General features: G+C 35.7%; 1 protein-coding gene across 1 annotated transcript in view; it reads left to right on the top strand.

Moving 5' to 3' along the window:
* The first annotated feature begins 5125 nt into the window (after positions 1 to 5125).
* LOC134755855 (agrin-like) overlaps positions 5126 to 22297 on the top strand; it is an 80445-nt gene continuing 63273 nt past the window's right edge. The window contains exon 1 of the mRNA XM_063692488.1: positions 5126 to 6647. Coding sequence (XP_063548558.1) covers positions 5858 to 6647 — 790 coding nt within the window. The 5' untranslated portion in view covers positions 5126 to 5857. The remainder of the gene's footprint in view (positions 6648 to 22297) is intronic.

The following is a 22297-nucleotide window of genomic DNA, read 5'->3' as shown; positions in this document are numbered from 1 at the left end:
TAACCTCTTTTATTTTGATAAATGTATTATTTATGAGCAAAAGTTTAAAAATAATCTGTAGGTATAGGTATATTATCATTTTTATACTCGCTGCCTCATTGCTTACCTCTTTTATACTTTTATTTAATGAGTTTAGTAGTACAGAAAACTAGAGCTTTTGAATAAACGCTTTCATTAAACCTCGAGAGTATTAAGTAGAATACGAAGCGTAGAGTACGAGCTGGTACGAAGCCTTTCATACGCCAGGCAGAAGACTCGCCTTATGTATGCATAATTTTAGCATCTGCACCTAATTATAGTATAGGTAACTGTAACATTGACTGTAGAAGGCAGTACAGGAGCTCCCTGTTTATTCGCGCGAAGTGCAAATGTCAAGTTTAAGCTTCCAATGTAGCCCACAAGATGGCAGAACCTACAATGCACAAGAAAACGTACGTGGACTGTAGAGTGCAGCACTGGCTTTGGCGTGAAGTGTCAATGTACAGTTTATGTTTCCGATTTTCAGGCTACAAGATGGCAGACCCTCCAACCCGCACGGCCCCTATAACCTATTAGATAGTGGTTGTAAAGTCTAGCTATTAAACAAATTGTACATTCAGCTTAATATTTATTTTTGCGCGCAGTTCAATCCTTGGCATTGTGATAATAGGTTTGCAGAGAATTCCTAGAATTAAAATGGATATAACTAGGCTGCTCTATAACATGTTTTAACTGGTCAAGTAGGAGTCGGAGCTATAAAACGAGTGGCTCTGTGAAAACTTCCAGTGAATATTACGTAAACGGTGAAGGAGAACCAATAATATAAATATTCTGTCTTGTGACTAAACTGATTAGCTTATTCGAATATAAAGTAGACCATTCCTCTGTAACTGCGGACGAACTATGGACAAGGTTTCGTTTACCCTAGCGGTCTGTTGGCCTTGATTCATTCCCTCGAAGTGAAACTAATCTTGATTAAAGTTTCCAAGTGATTCCGTCTTAGATATGCTACTAGTCCTTTATTTTTAAGGTGAAGATATAAGAAATGCTTCGTTTCCCTCATAACATTTTTAGCAGAAGTAAACGTATTTTTCGTAATCCGTGCCGAGTATACGCTGCTTTATAAATACAATATACCTCTGTAATAACGTTATGGGGAAGTAGGAACCTCCGGGAGAAATTTACTTGATTTGTATAGTAGTTAGATGGTTGACTACATTAGATTACAAAGTTGAGCTTCAGGTACCTACTATGTACCTACTATGGTCGTTGATACTTATTATGCACAGGCAGTATTTCTTAAATGTTTTATTACATCCTACAGATATGTAGCCCAAACAAACTACCGAAGCCGTGTTGTTATCATATAATGTAGAAAAAATTATAGAATGTACTAAAATATAACATTAGTACCAACTTCACATAATAATGCATTTAGTAGGTAGCCAGTTAGAAAAACAAAAGATACGCGACAATTAGTTAGATTAATCATGGGTATGTGTTCAGAGACTCCTTAGAAGTAATTTCACAACGTTGTTAGAAATCTGAATTAAAGGCTGAAGTGTAAATCGTGTAAAACGTCTTGTAAATTTAACGTGGTTGGTAAATGCCATCATCCACATTACCTACTGAAATTAGCTGTAAAATATTTAGTCAACAATCCTTAAAGAGTACTATAAAGTTAATTCAAAAAAAACCTGTTTACTATACACGATGGTGATTATACAGTATAGTAAACATTACATAATTCAAAATACGTAAACAGTTCATTTCAGCGGCGTAGAATGCGTCGCCGCTCCTAACGTGCTGGCACTGAAAACTCTACATATAAAAAGAAACGTAATATTTTTAGCCTCCCTTATGTAGCTTCTGCTATTAATATGTAATGCCGTTTAAAATATAATATACTCATAGTTAAGGGTTCAACGCATGGTTCTTATGTAAGCGGTACTCCATAAATGACGAATACTCGTAAAAATATCAAAGGTTACGCGGCCATATATATTTCCCGGTATCTACTGGCATTTTTATTATTTCATCCGCCCTTTGTAAGCATTAAATCTGACTATCTATACGCTACGCTGAATGTTGTGTGTCAACGGATAATATAATAATAGTTAATAATGTAAATAAACGACCATACAGAGAAAACCTAAGCCTACCTCAACAGAATGGATAAACGAACATACCTCATACTGTGGCTGAAAAACTCCCCTGCCAGGAAATTACGTGCTTTATCGGAATTGTAGCGTTCCTTCGAAAACGGAAGCACCCAGCCAATTTTTTATTTCCCAAATTGGATGAACATTACTGTTGGTTCAATTAACAGTTGCATAAATTGAATCATGTACTAATGAGTCCAATTAAATTAGCTACTTTCAAAAACTGTAATAGATGTTCATATATTAAAGAAAAAGTGACGAAGCCCTCCAGTGGTGAAGGCTGGATTCGAACCGGCGTCTTTAGCTATCGCGGCTAACGCCATGAACCCCTAGGCCACCCCGCCACACGCTACTTTCATTTGAAACGATTATAGATTTCAGACAATAAATGTTTATGTAGAAATATATTTTTTCACTTCTCATGCTCGTAAAGTTCGACTTTAAGTCATGCGTAGACGACATAAAGTTGTTTATTATGTTCTAGAGCATAAAGTAAAATCATCTATTACGACCCTTATTGACTTAGCAATAAAGTCCAAAATCTGCCATACAAACTGCCAGCCCTGCTTGGGCGCCCCCGACCGGCGCGCGTGCCCGCGCCTTCGACACAATCGAGTACAATTTACTTTAGTCTTGAATAAATACGGTAAAATAACCAAAAATATTGGATATTTTTGTATATTTTACTCACACGCAGGCACTCATAACTCAGGCATAAATGTCCATTTTTATCCTCGACTATATTGGTCCTCGCTGCGCTCGGATCAATAAATTGCCTCGGATAAAAATGGATCGCTTTATGCCCTTCTTGTACAATCTACTATTTTAAACATTGTAATTGCACATGATGCGTCACGTTTAAACGCTACAATGTGTTGCTACAAAGCATAAAATGCTACGCGCTACGGCGCAAGGCTACGAAATGCGTCAAATGAAAGAAATAAACCAAATAATCAGGATTGTAGGTGTTAGTAACCTGCCTTGATCTTAAACGGTTCCTATTACTAATTGTAAGGGGCCACTAAGGGAACATCGGGTAACTTGAGAGGACCTCATTTAATACTAAACAGTGTTTCGCCCGTTGCTGTTCGTTGCTGCTAAAATGTTGGCATTGGTAAAGAAAAATGGGAAAACTACTTTTCATCGGCATCAGAACTGCAGTTAAAATATTGATATAATGAATTAGTGTTAGAGTAACACTATGAACTATACAATATTGTGTCTGAACTTGTGTATCGGTGTTAAACTATTGTTTAAAAGCCAGTATACTCCGATAAATTAAACTCTTTGAAGATTTCCCGTAAATAATACTTTAAGACGATAAGTTCCGTTGAAACGTTTTTGATGAAGAGCCATGCGAATTACTGGGTGTATTAATTAATATTAGGTATATCAAAAAATGTATGATTCTCGATAAAACAATATAATATATTTTATTTTGTATTTATATCTGAACGCGAAATGATTTCTTCTAGAGAAAACGGTATTTATTGAAACTAAGGGGATAAAATAGAAACAAAGTAGTTTGTTCCGTTCTTAAATCAGGTATTAAATATTAATAAAAATAATAAACGTAAAATAGTCTGATAAAAATGTTTGTTTTCATTAAAAAGCCAATAGCGGCTTACACCAATTTGCCAAATCCCGGTATTTCGAAAAGCCTGATATTTGGCAAGTCGTTAATAAAACGGCTTATTAATAAAGCCCATCGGATCAACTGTCAACATGGTTGGCGTGATGTGGCCGGCTTAGGCATTTTATAAAACTCCGAAATCAATCAGGACGATAAAAGAATTAAGTATGTCGAACGAGAAGCTGGCTTAGGCCCGAAATGAGGAACCCCGACTCTAATTATTTGTTCTGCACACTTAGCGAGCCATCAAGATAAGATTTTACCCTTTCATACCTACTTTAATAGTTTCCAGTTTTCGACGAGTGGATAATAACACCAATAAACGAAGAGTATATGAATATTATTATACCTACCGTCATTCATTGACAATAAGTTTAAATAGAAAAATGCAAAATTTATTTTTATAAACGATAATACTATTTTATTATAGATCTTGCGGTCTAGTAATTAACATATTTTTAATATTCTAAATTGTATGTTTCAATGTTTAACTTTTTGTTGCTTATAATCCTAATCAGAATTGTCTTTAGATACCGATATATATGTATATGTTTTAAATTTATATAAAAACTCGATAAGGAGTCTTGTTTTATAAGAATCCTTATAATATTCGCCATTGGTTACTGAACATCCCGTAACGTTGTTTGAAGGCAAGCATTTACCTTGAGTGGGCTCCCGTCACGGACTAAACTTGTTGTCCCTTTACTTCTATTAATGGCTTTTGTTTTTTTTTTTAATTTAATTAATTGGAACGGATTATCTCGTTTATTTGTGGGATTCACTGGTTTACTGGAAAGGTCAAAGATCTTTTGGTATTAAGCGTCAGACGAATCAAGCGTAATAATTGTCAGAATAATATATGAAAATTAATCAATTTAAGAGAAAATTATTAAATATCTATGTTATTTTTACTTTAGGAATTATACCACTGTATTATTAATAACAAAACTTCCGTGAGACATAGACATATTAAATATATTAATATTATTAATAACACTGTATTATTATTGCTCGACAGAAATCCTGAAGGATTTCATCGATGTTTTCTGATGATATTTAGAGATTAAAATAAACGTATTATTAGAGATTCCCTGGTTTCAGACATAACTCCCATGACAATCTCGTTTTTTCTTCTTCATATCTACCCGTGAAATTTAATGCATCCACATTGATACTTTAGTTCGTTTATTACATACCACAGTCTAATTGTTGCAAAAACACTGTAGTTGGAATGGAATAGTGATTTGACCGAAATATTTCATGTTATTCAAATATCTGAGCGTCTGTTGATGACGTGCCTAAACGACTGCGTATTAACGTATTAACTTTAAAACAATGTTTTCTTTTGTTTCAATTAACATGAATATGAAGTTACAAATTAACTTACTAACTCTTGTAATTTATTAGAGAAGTGTACGTACTAATTGTTTTCTTAATACCTATTAAATTAGGAAGAAACGAGAAATATCTCATTATGCGAAATGTAACAAGAGTCGTGAGTCTCAAACGTTAATTAAGTAGGAGAGGTACTCCCAGGCTATGGAGAAAATTAAGACAATTATTGGATCCAAAACTTTCCCTGATACGTAATTCTTAGTCTTCGCCGTGTTAGGGTTCCATAATGAAGTTATATAACTCTCACGTGTCAAAATCAGGAAAATAAGAACGGTTAATTTAAGTTAGGCGAGTTTATTTACCCACGCCGCTACTTCTTTGTCTGCGTTGTGCGCACGGGCGGCGGCGCGGGCTTGTCGTAACACAAAAGATAAATACTGCTGTCGAACAAGAGAGGTAATTGAGATAAACAGATGTGTATTCTACTGTATAACTTTCCGTCGGCGAATGTAACATGTAACAAAATCAACCAAGTTTATCTGCAAACTTACAATCTCTTCCGACGCGTTACAGTCCACGCATGATGTATTGGGCACACGTACGCTAGTTTGAACTACAGAAACTTTTAAAATAACTCAACTTGAGCGTAAATAGCATCATTACGTAAAAATAAATTGTTTCTTTCTTCACAGTGATAATCATGAATGTCATAAAACATAAGTTCAAATGAGGCGGTTAAACGTTAAACATGAACAGGCCGGGCTACGATTATACCGTGCCTTCATCCACTGCCTACTATCAGACTGTCAACCGACCTCCTCAGTACGAACGGGACTATGGACAGCTTGCAGTCGGCCCTCTCTACAGCCCTTCTTCGCATCCGCTATCCAATTACGCTGATATATATGAAGGCAATAACGACACAACACTCCGAGCTGAAGAGAGGCATTGGTATATAGAAAATCACAAAAACTTACAACCAAGTTACGAAATCAATCATGATACAACCCCTCAAGATGCCAAAATTAAGAAAGAGGAGGAGAAGAAAACTGATGTTCCTATCAGAAGAGCCGATGCATCACAGGCACGACAGAGGCGAAAAGAAGACCGCTGTTCCTGTGAATGTTGGCCGAGCACTGACAATAACGATGTGGCGGATAATGCTAGGGCCGAAACAACAAGATCGTTGTCAGGTGTCGATATGGTAGCTTCTTATGGAGTCTATGGAAACCCGCAGGACGATGACAGCTCTGGATTCGCGCGGCTGTCCGAGAAGAATGCGGCCTACGGGCAGGGCAGCGAAGCCCCGACACAGGGTGTGATAGTGAACCAGCAGGGAAACAGTGCCGTGGTGCGGGCGACGGCTGGACACGAGAACACTTGTGGCAAGTGCTGTGTGTGGACTTCTAATGCGCCCGCCGCTAACTCCGAGGACTATTGCTGGATACATTATTGTAGACCGGCTTTAATTATCCTTTTGCTGCTGTTTTTTCTAGCCTTGTTGGGCGTGTCAACAGGGTTCTTATTAACTAATAACTGTAAGTATCTCTTCTCATAATTCAATTTAGTTTCTTATCCTCTTATATGATTTGGTTATAATGTTCCACTATAAGTAACGGTCGATTTATAAGCTTGGCTGAGCATATTTGATGTTAGCTATTGCTCGGTACCCTACTACCCTAACATAAGTGTATTAAGTAGGTACCCACTTTGCTATACAGCTAGTATGGCGACGGGGTATACAGTTGGGACACTTACTGTACTAATCGCTCGATAGAAATTCAGTGCCAACCTTTGCGAATACTTTTGTATTAAGTGAGGACATCAATAACATACAATGATTTTTTATATTTATTGAGTTTTCATTAGTTTATGCGGATTTTTTCTTTTTTTAAATTAAAAATAGCGTCAACACGTTTTTCAGATCAGGAGAAATCTAACGATATATCATTTGTAGAAATCCATCCAGTAATTCTACGCTGTAGGCTGTAGGTATTATCAAATATAGATATAACTCCGTAATAGATGGACTCAGTCTAAGGAAAAAACGTGCCTCGAAAATCAAGAAAATTTGATTCTCGATCAGATGGCGCCACTACCTTTGGCCTACTCTCGGATGGATGGCGTTGACGGTTTCGTTTGTTATTTAACAATTTTAACGCATATCAGTGAAAGAACATGGGTCAAAATCATATAAAAATAATTAATGCACATAAAAAATCATTTATCCATGTATAAATACGTTTAATGGAATTTTTATACATCTTCATTTTTTGTTTTAATCGTGTGTCGATAGATGGCAGTGAATTTACTGCGGCTACAAAATTTACTATGAGAGTACCGCTCTACCCTATTATATTCTCTTTGGTATGGTTTGGTGTTCTATTGTTTGTTGATATTCGCGTAGCTTGTGTAATGCCCATTTAGTGCAATAAAGACTGTACACGATGAAAGCCGGCCATGCATGATCTGGTATATCTTTTTACCGAATGCACATATTCAAGCAGTTCTTTTATGTTAATTATCTGTAATTATTGTAATTTATAATAAAAATACAATCATATTATATATATGGGCTTCTGTGAGTTGCCGAATATATATCCCATCATACCTAAAACATGTTGTCCAGCGTTTTTTGATTCTTCACTCGCTTCGTACTACAATGCCTCAATTGTATTTGTATCTTCATAAGCTGTATTATGCTCATTAGAATGTCATCTTACCAAAAACATACTTTTTGAAACCCTTTTCTACTTGAGGTAGCCAGGAAAACTTTTTGCTCCAAGCACTGAAAGTTGTTTTATATGGGAGGCATTTTTTCGTTTCACCAAAGTTAATAAAACACCTCAGAACTATCTCAATCTGAACACAATCAAAAAATATTAGGTATTGTGAAAAGAAAATGTAATAAGGTATAATTTGGTTTATATATGTAATTAAAAATAATAAAATATGTTTACTGGAAAATTTGGTAAAGACTGTCAGAATATATAACGCTCAAAGTCACAGACAACCTAGATATTATGCTTCTGTTTTATTATGTAGTTTGATTATTACAAATTATTAAGGGAAAAGTGCTGCTTGAAAATGTACTTCTATTTGAAAGATGTACCACATCATGCGTGGCCGGGTTTCATCGTGTACAATGATTATTACAAATTATTGAGGGAAAAGTGCTGCTTAAAAATGTACTTCTATTTGAAAGATGTACCACATCATGCGTGGCCGGGTTTCATCGTGTACATGTATGTTTATAACACGATTCCTTTCAGTGTGACAGCTACAATAGGGATGATGACATTGATGACACATGTTGAATTTTATAACAAAAACTAGTAAAATAGATAGCAAATGAGCAATTTATCACAATAATGTGGGTGTTAAAATAATATATGTAAATGATTTTATTTATTTATGTAAATGATAAAAAAATACAGGAACTAAGTTTCAAAATTTAAAGTTTTTTTTTTTCCAAAAAGGAATAAAGTAAAGATACCATTCGATTCCTTGCATTATATCCAAAAAAAGATTGTACGTCAACTATATGCATAAAAGCAATATTTCACCGACAAAATCACAATTTTACTTATTTTCCATACCTACATTCAAGATGGGCTCAGTGACCTTGACGTCACGTTCACTTATCGTTTTGTTAGGAGCGCTTCTTTGACTATCATTTATTTTCTGACTTTTGTATTGCTTTAATGCAATGGGTCCCATATAGACATTTGATTCCAAAAACAAACCTGATCGATTGATACCATTAATAAAAATTTCTCATCAAGCCTATTATTGATTTACTTATATTAATAGTTTAAATACAATTGAATAATAATAATAAGATAATGTATACTAAATTCATCAAACGAAGATTATTTAGAAAAAAAGAATATTAATGGATTATCAAGGATGTGACAAGGATAAGATAGACACCTATAATCCAATAATAGTACTTTCGTTGCGCAAGTGCGGTTCGTACTGCTATTAATTCAATTAACGCCACTATTGGCGCAATCCTACGTGCGCAATGGATTAACATGGAACGGGAGTATTAGTGGTATTATGATGACTGTGTTTATCGGAATAAACATTAATATACACGAATATGTGTCACTGAAACGAAGCGCTCACTGAAAATCACCGCTTAGATTGACACTAAATGTTACAATTTGCGCTGTTATACACGATGAAATGTTTAAATTCAATGTTATGATATAAATGTATGTAGTGAAACACATAACACGACGCATTAAATATCAGTATTGCGCGTTGTCGTGGATGGCGGATTGGTATCAATTTTCCAACTCTGTAATTTTACGTTTATTCACTTATCTTATTCATTGTATTACTCGCCCTTGCCCGTAACTTTGTCCGAATAACGAAACATCTCAGATGAGAGAGAGAGAGAGAGAGAGAGAGAGAGAGAGAGAGAGAGAGAGAGAGAGAGCGATTCTTCATTTGGGCAACCGTATTATATCTAAAAAAGCGCCACGATTTTTCAAAACCTCCGCTGGCTTTTATAACTCACTGCACCGTAATATTAGTACCTACTTAGTTAAAAATATAAGATTACAGCTAAGAATATTGTAAGTCTTGTTCCTTATGAAAAATAAACAGTTTAAAACAGTAAAACAGTTTACAGTTAAATAATACACGTCGCGATGTTCCGCAAAATTATCACCTAGGTATGTTACGTTAATTGACAGCTTATTTTAACTGTACTGTAACTGTAATTGGGTAACTGTGTAGTAGAAAATTTGGAGACAGGCGGGGAGAGAATGTTTAAGAGTAAACCATAGTGTAATAGAGATCCTCCTAAATGCTTTTTTCTTTTATAACTAAACGAATTCTTGTGAACAAACTCGTTCTCCGCTCGTTTCCTATTATCTAACACGCATATAAAGTTGCATCTACTATGTGCAGTCATAATACTCATAATAGTTTCAACGATAGGTAGTATTTTCTCAATTCAGCAAAACATATTTCTCCCAAACAAGTGAAATTAGTGTTTTTTCGAGACGCTGACTCGAGAAGTTGCAATTACTCGCTTTACCACACCCAGCAGTTTAAGCGAATGCTCGATGATAAAAACGAAAAAAAAAATGATTGCATTAAAATGAAAATCCTTTAGCTAGAGGTTCTCAGAATGGTAAGGCGGCAATTGATTTTAATTTAATTCCTCTTCACTAAATGACATAATTGCGAAGTGGCGAGAAAAAATGATCTCACTTAAAATGGTTTTAGAACTGTATTATTGTTTTAAATCGGGATTATATTTAGACGAGTCGAGTTTTGTCTCGGTATGTTTATGGCGAGGTTAGCTGCGCTCGTTTTTCTCTCTGGCAGAACATTAATTTTAGTGGCACTCTGCCCGCCACCCAGAGCTGGATTTTCAAATTGCGGTGAAACTACTGGAATTAGGGAACCGCTTTAAATATTCATGTGGCAGATTCGGGAATGGGAAAAAAATAAGAACTTCTAAAGGTAAACTTAAAGCTGCGTCTCACTGCGTTCGAGCGCCAAACTACCTCGACAGAAATGGGTGCCTTTCAACCCTTGCTTAACAATATACTATATAGTATGTTGGTTACATTAAAGTATCAAGATATTTTAAGATTAAACTTATTGATTTTGTTTTTCGAAGGGACAAATCGGCACGATTGAGCCGACGAGTTAATTAAATCGAACCATCAACATTAAAATTGTATCCATGAAGCATGTTGCACGTTTTTTTCTTATTTTAGGTTTAACCTTTTGGACGCCAACGACCGATTAATCGGTCATAGACCACAGAGCAACATAGACCTACATGCATATGCATAAAGTTCAATTTCAGTTTTGACACTTCGGTGACGTGGCGTCTGGATGACAGCTTTTGTGTTTGACACGGCGCGGAAAAGGTTAAATACCAAATCTCAAAACGCCAAGTCGAGCAAAGCAAAGAGTCACGGCCGTACCATCCTTTTCTCGAATTGTCGACGTCTTGTAAATTTGTGCTGGCTAAAGCTAGAACCCTGAATTTACATTGACAATATAGGGCATAATATGGCTTAGTTATATTCCCTAGAACATTCAATTTGAACTTGTAGTTTAAAAATTATTGCATTTAAAAAATTTATCAACTCACTCACGATCATCATAATTAATTCTAAGGTATACATAAGTAATTTTTAGCTTAACAAGCCATAAAAACCTAAAAATATTCCAATATCAGTGTTTTAAAGATTTAAAAACTGCATAAGTAAGTTTGTAGTCCCATATAAATATAGCCTATTACAAAGTAACTTTTGCAGTTCCTACAAATAGTAGTTAAAGGTCTAAAAAGGACGATGTGAGTATGAAGATGTGTATGGTATCAGTATGGTATGGCTAATGAGTATGGTAAGTATATGAATACGGTATAGGTATGAGTGCGGGTATGGTGTGGGATGGATAGGTACTTGGGTATGAGTATTGTATGAATACATTTGGTATGGCCATGAGTATTATATAGGTATGAGTACGAGTATAGTGTGGGATGGGTATGAGTATGAGTTTTGAGAAAAGTAGTAGCTGACCTACAGTATAAGAAGTAGTAACCGAAAATCAAGACTACCTACAAAAAGAGAGGAGATCCCATCAAAAACATTACATTTAAAAAGGTGCAAGTCTCGCAACGCAATTCTTCTACAAAAAAGTTTTGAGATGTAATGTGAAACCAAGTCTGTTATTTTAGTCAGTGCCAGGAGGTATTAAAACCGTAAAAATATAAGATATCTTTAATTTTTAATACATATACATAATGACTTGGCAATCGCACGGCAGCATACATGCATACATTGCATCTTTTTCATGTAATGTTTTAGATGGGATTTTTATTACCAGAAACTGAAATCGTACTAATAAAATTTAAAAATACTTGATGTAAACAACTGAGTATTAAATGATGCTATTAAGATTAGAAATAAATTAAGTGTAAAAATTCACTGTCTCGGGCGACGCTCGAACTCGCGACACTCGAGTATCATTAAAATTATCAATACGGAAATAAATAAGTTTTTGGGAAAAAAATAATTTTTGGTAAGTACAAGCTTTTATCGCTGACTGTACTTTTCTTTCCACAGGCAACTAATCCTCATCTAGACAATTCTAAAAACCCCAAACACAAAATATTAGGTTGCGTTGTTTTATCACAGAGTTCCTATGACCACCTCCTGTCTCCATCATCAGATCAGCTCGATGGTACCATAATATTGCATTGTCACCCGACTGACATATGTATGCAAATTTTCAGCTTCATCGGAAACCGGGAAGTGGGTCAAATTTAACTTACAAGATTTGACTCTTACAAACATAGTTACATATTAGTCATATTACATACATACTTACTTACATAGGTACATTGCAAGTTAATAAAAAGCTGAAGTAATAAATTTAGAGATTTTTTTTAATACAACGCCTGCCCGCCTATGATAAACGGTCACCGTAGTCTAAATAAAACCCAGGTAATAAACCCGTTTTTTATGTTTAAACGCTTTTTTGGCATCATTTATAATTAATTATATAACTTAGGTAGATCACAAACTATATTGTTATTTGTTACAAACCCACTTAAAAAGTTACATCAAGTCCGACGAAAATAATATTTTTTCTCTCTTTCCTTCGTTTTAAGCCATATTATATTCGTACTCATTGAGGCCAATTCGAGCGTACATTTTGATGTCAAAATGATGTCATTTAATTATCATTCGCGCGTACATTTCGCTCTGCTTCCCTCTAACTTGTTCGTTCTTATGTATTGGCGTGAGCAAGACACACACATTTTTTGTTATAAAAATGTAATTTTGAAGATTATTGAGGGTTCGAGTCGACGTGGAACTCAACAAGTCGATGAGATGCATTTCAGGCACCATTCTTCCCACACCAACTTTCTGGCTCCCGGTCCTATGTAACATTGCTCCTCCCAGACTGAGAAGGGAAGAGGCCCTTTTAAGGGAAACCCAAAAACTTTTAACTAGAGTGGACCTCCCCGGGCATCAAGAGTCCCTTAACCCCAGTCATCATCGACTCAAATCACGTCACCCACCTTGTAAGCTGGCTAAGGCTCTAACAGAATCCAGACTCAGCCTTAAAGAAAAGTGGTCTTCTGACTGGCAGTCAAAGACAGACCTATCTGTTAGTAGCCTTATCTCACCCGGTGTGAAAGTGAAGGGGTTCAGTCTCCCGCGACATGAATGGTGCAAGCTGAATAGAATGCGGACAGGGTTCGGCCGTACCGCACATTTTAAACATCTTTGTGGATCGACTCGCCCAGATGCGACTGTGGCGCCGAGTCGCAGACTGTCCAACATATAGTCCAGGAGTGCCCCCTCAGAGCCTACCCTGGAAGCCCCGATGACCTGTTCTCACTTACCTCTGACGCAGCCCAATGGCTGAGAACCTTGGATATAAACCTGTAACATACCTGCTATATAGGTATTTTCGATTTATTTGCGACTTTTTATGCCATTCGATTAAATAATTGAGGGTTAACCATTGGTGCGTTTGATACCTCGCGTGTAAATAAACTAGATTGTTGAATCAGAAATCTAAACATGGTACGATTTAACCGGCGATATAATATAGCCCGCACCCCCTTCCATTTACCTGTAATGTTACATTTTTGAATTCAAGTGCGACGCTTATTAGCAACAATAGCAACCAACGCCAATCACCCTAAACCCCTTAAGGCCTCACTTTCCTTATTATACGGTATGAAACACTATTAGTTTATCAGTAAATGACCATATTTATTTATTGTCAATAAAGTTACATCTACAATTTTTAAAATAAAAAAGTTTCATGTCGTTGCTCCGTGAAGACGGTCCTCGTAAATTGGACCGAAACATGTCGAGCTTATTCGACCACGAGCTGTAAGCGAGCGCGCAATAAGAAAGCCGATATGTGTAATGACCAAGGCACACGCGTTTCATACGACGTTTTTCAACACACTTGCACACAAAAAAAGGACTTTTTTAATAATCCAATTTTAATTGTTAAAACAGTTAGTATGCAGTGTTGCATTCTGTCATACTGCCGGCCGCCCCTCGCCCCGGACGTCGTTTTGAGCAAGTGTGTTTAAATAGTTATTTACGATACAAGTGCGGAAAAGAGGAAATTCGAAACGAGTGGCGATAAATTAAAACATGACCGCAGGGAGTGTTTTAAATCGACACGAGTTGCGAATTACCTATTCACACGTGTATCGTACAAAGTTTTACAGTACATATGGCCCTTTAAACTTTCGACATATGCACGAAAAGTGCTATTTGACGCACTAGTGCGAGAAAGTAGCACCATATGTACTGTAAAATAATTTAATATGTTTGAGTATCACGGGAGTTTTATAGTTAAATTTTTTTAGTTTAAATTTTAATTCATTTAAATAAAATTACCGCTCTGAGTTTTTATTGTATATATGTAAGTATTTTTAGGTAGGTACTACTTGAGATAAAATCTCCCTTAACATTGAAAGCTTCATTAAATACTGACAGTCACTTTTAATTTGAGAACGGGTAAAGCTATTTCAAACAAAAAATAATCTCTTTAATTTCGTACGCCTAATGTATTCAGTTTCATGGTAAAACCGTCAGATTTTAGATTATTTAAATAATTTCCAAGTAAGAATATTATGCCCACTGAGGTATCATTAGAAATTTACCTTTTCATGAATATTAAAGGGACGGGTTCATTAAAAGTTATTTTATTCCCGTTCTAATTTACTGCATGGTAATTAGGTTTGCTTGCATTCTTCTGTGGTGTCGCGTTCCACGTTTTATTTCGGCGGGTGTCGTAAAAGCCGAACAGGAGAACAAAAGGCGCAACATTTCTGTCTACGCGGATTAACTTTGCTTTAGGTGGGAGTAACATAACATTTCGGAATGTGACACAGCGGGGTCGCGGCTAATGGGGCCGTAGTCCGGTTATATATAAAATATACAAGAAGAGGCTGGCAGAACGCGCCGCAAGCTGGGGTGTACTGGGGCGGTGCGCCATATTGTTTTATTGCAAATTGGTTGGACGTAGACCGCGCCTGTCCTTTACATATACGAGGCTATTAAACGACGCCCGGTGTCCAGTCACGTGTTAAACGAATCCGATCGCTGCACACAATGTTAGATCGAGAACGGCTCTCGTGACACGTAACTAAGGTTTGGAAAAATCGGAGTCGCTATGCAAATGGCAGGCTATTTTCCACGTCCGAACTGCTGAACCAGTTAGTTTTGTTACTCTTTTTGCCAATTATTTGCTCAATTTAAACGTTATACGAACTCGGAATTAAACAATGAGTTTTAGTACTTCCCAATCCAATCTCATTACCATATACCTACAGCGACAGCGTGGGTATCCAATTCTATCGCATAATAATGTCATATATTTTTTTTTTATTTCTTTTATAAATTTAAATGTTAGTATTAACCTAGAGTAAATTAGTGTGGGAGGTATAAAATCTCTAAGGGCATTATACCGCAAAAAATCGCGGCAACTATCCTTTTTTCCATGGTGAGACGCCTTTTAATTTTTTAACAAAAATATATATGTATAAAATAGCGATAATTGGCACTTGGATGTGTACTTCATGCACTATTGTATCAATACAATAATTATACATTTTAATTTAACACCACTTCAAAAGTTAGTCCACTGTAAATTCTAGTAGGTACCCGAAATTTTGAAGCGTTTTACGCTCTCGCCGCGGAGATTATCGCAAAAACAATGCATTCATTCCTGGGCAACGGCTTCGGATAAACTGAGGTATGAGATGAGGGGGTTGGTCTTTCTTGTTGTTTTTAGGGTTCCGTACCCAAAGGGTAAAAACGGGACCCTATTACGAAGATTCCTTTGTCCGTCTGTCCGTCTGTCTGCATGTCACCAGGCTGTATCTCATGAACCGTGATAGCTAGACAGTTGAAATTTTCACAGATGATGTATTTCTGTTGCCGCTATAACAACAAATACTAAAAAGTACGGAACCCTCGGTGGGCGAGTCCGACTCGCACTAATCTAGTCCGGTTTTTTCGTTCCAATATGGCCTAGCGGTAAGAGCGTGCGACTTTCAATCCGGAGATCGCGGGTTCCCCCGGCTCGTACTAATGAGTTTTTTGAAACTTATGTACGAAATATCATTTAATATTTACTAGTTACTTTTTGGTGAAGGAAAACATCGTGAGGAAACTGGACTAATCCCAATAAGGCCTAGTTTCCCCTCCGGTTGGAAGGTCAGATGGCAGTCGCTTTCGTAAAAACTAGTGTCTGCGTCAATTCTTGTAATTAGTTGTCAAGCGGACTCCAGGCTCCCATGAGCCGTGGCAAAATGCCGGGATAACGCGAGGAAGAAAAACATTGGGAAGTAAGATTTTTTGAAAGTGGGGCACCTGTCCAACTGGGGCATCTACCCGGGTTTTACCCTAATACGCATATTTTGATATATGCATATTACATATTTAATCATTTTAACTTATAACGGGTCTATTCGGGCGATAATATTAATATTGTTCTTAAACATAATTAAAGCTCTATCTTGTTGTAGGTAAAAAATATCACCTTATTTAGTTTTCAAACAGTCTACTATTAAGAATAAGAAATCAAACCATTATTATGAAATTATTTTTCATAAACATATTAAGAGACTAAATATAAGTTAACCGAGTAAATCGATATGGCTAGGTAATGATTATCAGCCGTCAACGGCGGATTTAGTAAAGTTTATGAATCACGCACCCATGACCGTGTTGTCCTACTGCTATACAATAATTGAGTATGAAGCTATAATTCCTACGACGATAATGAATATGACTAACGGCTTCCTGACACGCAGCTTTTTACCTTAATAAGTAGCACCCAGTCACAAAAATGCGCACAAAGGGTATTGAATTATGTACCGACGGAAACCGACGGCGCGACCGTTGAATGGTTAATGAAATTTAATAAAGTTACTGTAACTGGCCTTTTTTAGGGTTCCGTACCCTATTACTAAGACTTCTCTGTCCGTCTATCTGTCCGTCTGTCTTTCTCTCTGCCACCAGGCTGTATCTCATGAACCGTGGTAGCTAGAGAGTTGAAATTTTCACAGATGATGTAACTATTTATGCTGCCGCTTTACCAACAAATACTTAAAAGTACGGAACCCTCGGTGGGCGAGTTCGACTCGCACTTGTCTGGTTTTTTTAAAGTAACGCTTGTTCTCCTTAAATTTTAGCAATGGTGACGCGCCATGGATATTAATGGTTTTTGACAGTTAAGTTTTGGAGTTGGTTTGGAGAATTAGACAATGAATGTGGGTTGTTCCTTATCTTTGTTACTTAGGCAACTATCCATAATACCCAATCACATGATTGATGATTTGATGAAATCAATGATCCTACTCATATTTTGAGATAATCTTTCTATTATGCTTCTCACGACAATTACATAATTCAATTAACGACGTCACTATTCTTTATCTGCATAACATATACGATCTTACTTATTCGATCTGTTTCCAATATGATACTGTCGAAAATATCTTTACATAGGTAAATAGCTTGTAAATTGTATTACTTACAATTACTCAGATAAAGAAAATCATTTTATTACTAGCTATAAACTGCTATAAGTATATGTTGAGTAAACGTGTTACTAAGTTAGCCCCCATGGAACCCTGAAATCGTTTACTGTGTCCTGAAAAATTACCCCTCACACGCCGCCGGCGGCTTTTTCTTTGTGCCCGCACTGAGCTTGCATTTCTAAAAATCCATTATTAAAGCACACACATAAAATGTCACGAATAGCCTTGTTCTCTTTTTTAATGTTCTATTTTACCTATAAGTCGACCGAATTATATCTAAATGTAGTGTTTGAAATGACCTTTAAAACAGGCAGTGCTTAGCTAAAAACTTCAATAAATATGCACTTGACGTTGTTTACTGTTTTTTTCTGTAAACAGTTTAACTTGTTTACAAACTGATATAGTGAAGACTTGTTTACAAATTTTATTGTACTATTACAATTTCTGTTGGCATTCTTTCAATAGTAAGTACTTATTCATTGAAATATGGGGCAACATAATCACGATTTATCGCAATTTAAACTCATTAATTATTAATATATTTTTCCTTTTTTATTGGGGGATTGTGTGTGTGTGGGAGTTGATCATCGTTGATTTTTTCATTGTGATTGACGTCTGTATACAATTCTGACGTCTATTATAATTAAGACGTCTGTATACGTCTGTATACAATTTATAGATCATTAATTATTATTTTATTTCTGTATAAGTAAGTACCTACTTAACTTTTACAAAAGCAAATTATACAAACACGAGTAAATTATTATTTTTTTCCAATTCGTCATAAACTTGTTAATGAGCTAAAGGCAAAGCCGGTATCATAAATCTTTCCATTAATGCCGAGAAAACTTGGCGTCCATTGTTTTGATTGGACGTATAGCTGTAACGTCGAGTCACATCATTCGCGGAACTTCGCCCTTCGTGAAACTTCTAACAGATAATGATCACAACAGATTACCTGCGAAGGAGACAGGCCTACGGTTAACAAAGCTTTAGACGTGGCCAGGTGGCCAGGAGCCGCTTATGGGCAAGTGCGTGATTGCGCTTGACACTCGTAATATCCGGTCGCTGTGCTGCCCGATGGTATCAATTTCAATTTGTTGCGGGTCTGCAACGGTTGCTACTCGTTCATTGTATGAATCGATTTTGCTCAGTTTCCTGCTGTGGATTGGACTAAATCTCAGAAGCTACAATTTTGAATAGGATACTAGATCTTGCCGGCGGCTTTGTTAGCATCAAACGGGAGTATAATTCCTCTTTGGAACATTTATAAAGGATATGGTATAAAGAGGGCCCATCGTTTTTTTTATTTTTCGTAGGTAAATTTGCCGTTTTGGTAAAGATCTCTCTAATTGGTTCGTCATTGTTATTGTAGTCTAGTTACAAAATTAGGTTTTTTAATAAGTCCGTGGCATTCGATTGGATTTCCATTCACTTGAAGTATTATCTGTCTCTTCCTTAGTGTTCGCGTTACTGGCATCACTTTTGGCAAGAATTATAGTTTTGTATATATGTATATATTGTATATACATGTGTTGTGTATATGTAGGTATATATAATATAAGTAGTATGCATGTATATGTATTGTCTTACTGTTGTAGACTTAAATTTTATAGGATTTTTTTCTAATGCTATTTAGTTTTAATTAAGTTTCTTGCACCTCCTAATTGGTTAATTTGTGAGTTTCATTTCTCCACTATGGTTGTCTGGAAGAGATCGCTCTCTCATGTATTATTTATGTTTCCATGTACATTTATTTTGAGGTTGTGCAATAAAGAGGATTTGTATTGTATTGTATTTCAAAAATTCTACCAGAAGTTGGGTAGATATATAGGGAAAAGGTCGTTAATATTCCTAACTAGGATTTTCTGCTTCGTAAAACCCAAAAATCAAATCGAGCCAAGTTTTAAATATCGGAACCCAAATTTGGACCCTGCATTCCGGATAAGGATTTTCTGTTCAAACGGCGTGAAAATTAATCGATTAGCTATTCTCGTTCCGCTTGAAAAGGTAAAGTTGATCGTGACTCGTGGAGCCAGTCGCCTGCCGCTAAGCCCGGGGTGAAATTAATTACACTAGTAAAAAACTCACCAGACTATACGTGGTACCTAAAGCACGAGCAAATTTACTGACTAGACCGATAAGTTTGTAATTTGAGATCTGAATTCGAATTTAGCTAACCTATTTATAGCGTGGAAACCAATTTTGCAGATATTTGAAATGTTATTTCGATCCCCTTTGATATTAATGAACAGAAATACCGTCGATCAATTGAAGAATTCTTTTTCATAAAAGCGAAAATGGTATTCATCTGCAACAATTTATATGACGTAAGTTTCAAATAACAGCTCCAATGGCTGCAGCTTGCATCTGTGTCGTTCTTCCACTGTAGTTAGGTACTCAGAGTTACACGCGTAGGTATGTATATTTATTACGTATATAACATTTGATTTTTTGGGCTTTCTTCTATTAGATAAACTTGTTTCGTTATATCTTTTTATTACTATCTAAGTTTACACAAGTAGGTGTAACGATTTACTAAGTATAATGGTAATATAATAAATGGAACAAATGGTAAAATTACAAGTAATTATTTAAAGTACATGATACACGTTTTCCTGGAATATATTGCTTATTTCTAAAATACAGATAGTTTCAAGTAAGGTCTGTTTTTTATTCCGTCGACTAAAATGACGTTTCATGTGTATGAGATGACATTTCTTAATACCACATGAATATACTCGTAGTATACTCACAAAGTTTCTAAGGGTGAACTGTAATTTATTTAAAGTACTTGCTTAAACACTATTTATATGTTAGCAGTGTAGTATTTCAGAAAATTAACTCACTAAGTTCAGTAAACAAGCTTTAATTAACGTAAATAAAGAGTGACAGCCATGCAAGAACAAAGTAGACACCCAGTCTGCACGGGATAGTAATGATAAAACAACAATATTTACTTGCTTAAAATACGTCTGGTAATACAGACCTGCCAACTGTCTATTGGGCGTACATTTTAGGCCTTCATTAGATTTGTTAACCACAGAAATTTTGGAATGATATTGGAGCTTGCAAGCATTTTAGAATTAACTAGTTATTTCAATTTCAATTCAATTTATTAATTTTGCTTATATAAGTTACAAGTATTCAACCATGTCTGGGGGCACGGTAGTGCCCCTGCCAAGTCGAGCAAAACAAAAAGGCATGGCCGTACCATCATTTTCTCGAACACACTAAGACCATTTACAATGTCGTGTAATTTTGTGTAGGCTAAAGCTAGAACTTAAAATTTTCATTGACACATAGGGCATAATATGGCTGAGATATATTATATTCCCAAGAACATTCAATTTGAACTTGTGGTTTAAGAATTATTGCACGCCAAAGTTTCTTACTTTTGTCACTGACACACTCACGCACTCACCGATCATCATAATTCTAAGGTACTTCTAGGAGACCCACAAGCCTCAAATTTTAAACATAAGTAGTTTTTAGCTTATCAAGCCATAAAAAACCTAAAAATATTGTAATATCAGTCACGTTTTAAAGATTTAAGAGCTGCATAAGTTAGTTTGTAATCCCATATAAATATGTGCTATTACAAAGTTACTTTTGCAGTTCCTACAAATAGTAGGTCTACGATGTACGATGTGAGTATGAAGATGTGTATAGTTATACTAATATGTGTATAGTATATGAGTATCGTATGGCTACGAGTTTGGTAAGGATATAAATATGGTATAGGTATGAGTGTGGGTATGGTGTGGGATGGGTAAGGGTATGAGTATTGTACGAGTACCTACAAGTATACACGGTGTGGCCTGTAATAGGAGCAAAAAATTAAACTGTAGGCTGTACTCCTCATACCGACCAACATTTGTTCAGCGACTTTTAAAAATAACTTGTGTTTTGATTTTTAATACACTTTAAAGTTTTTTCCAAGATATCACTCAAATATATCGTATATATCAATCAATCACAATGATAATGGCGTACATTGAAGATAATATTTATTTTGTATGAAAAATACGACGTCTAAAGTCTTCATTTTTTTAAAGTCAGACAGTTTAATTTTTTGCTCCTATTACAGGCCACACCCGGTAGTTTGGTATGGCCATGAGTATTGTATAGGTTTGAGTACGACTACCTATAGGGTGGGATGGGTATGAGTATGAGCTTTTGAGAAAAGTAGTAGCGACGTACAAGAAGTAGTACCCGAAAAGTAGGACTGCCTACAAAAAGAGATGAGATCCCATCAAAAACATTACATGTAAAAAGATGCAAGTCTCACAACGCAATTCTTCTACTACAATAAAGTTTTGAGATGTAATGTGAAACTAAGTCGGTATTTTAGTTAGTGCCAGAGGATGTTAAAACCGTATCAATATAGTCAGTATGGTTTGTGTGTAATCATTGATTACTAATCAAAAACACCTATAATAAAATACTAACTTTTCAACTCGAGTAGACTAGGTATACTATTTCCATATAAAGTAATAAAATTGATGTAGGATAAATTCAATTTCAATGAGACTACTTATAGTTATAATTTCACACCAAATAAACTTTTTCTATTTATATTTCTATACGAGTAAAATAATGTTATTTGACACAAGTATATAC

Source organism: Cydia strobilella, chromosome 3 (assembly GCF_947568885.1).
Source record: "Cydia strobilella chromosome 3, ilCydStro3.1, whole genome shotgun sequence".
NCBI lineage: Eukaryota > Metazoa > Arthropoda > Insecta > Lepidoptera > Tortricidae > Cydia > Cydia strobilella.
Note: the sequence above shows the minus strand (reverse complement) of the source record. Positions and strands in the feature narration are given on the sequence as shown.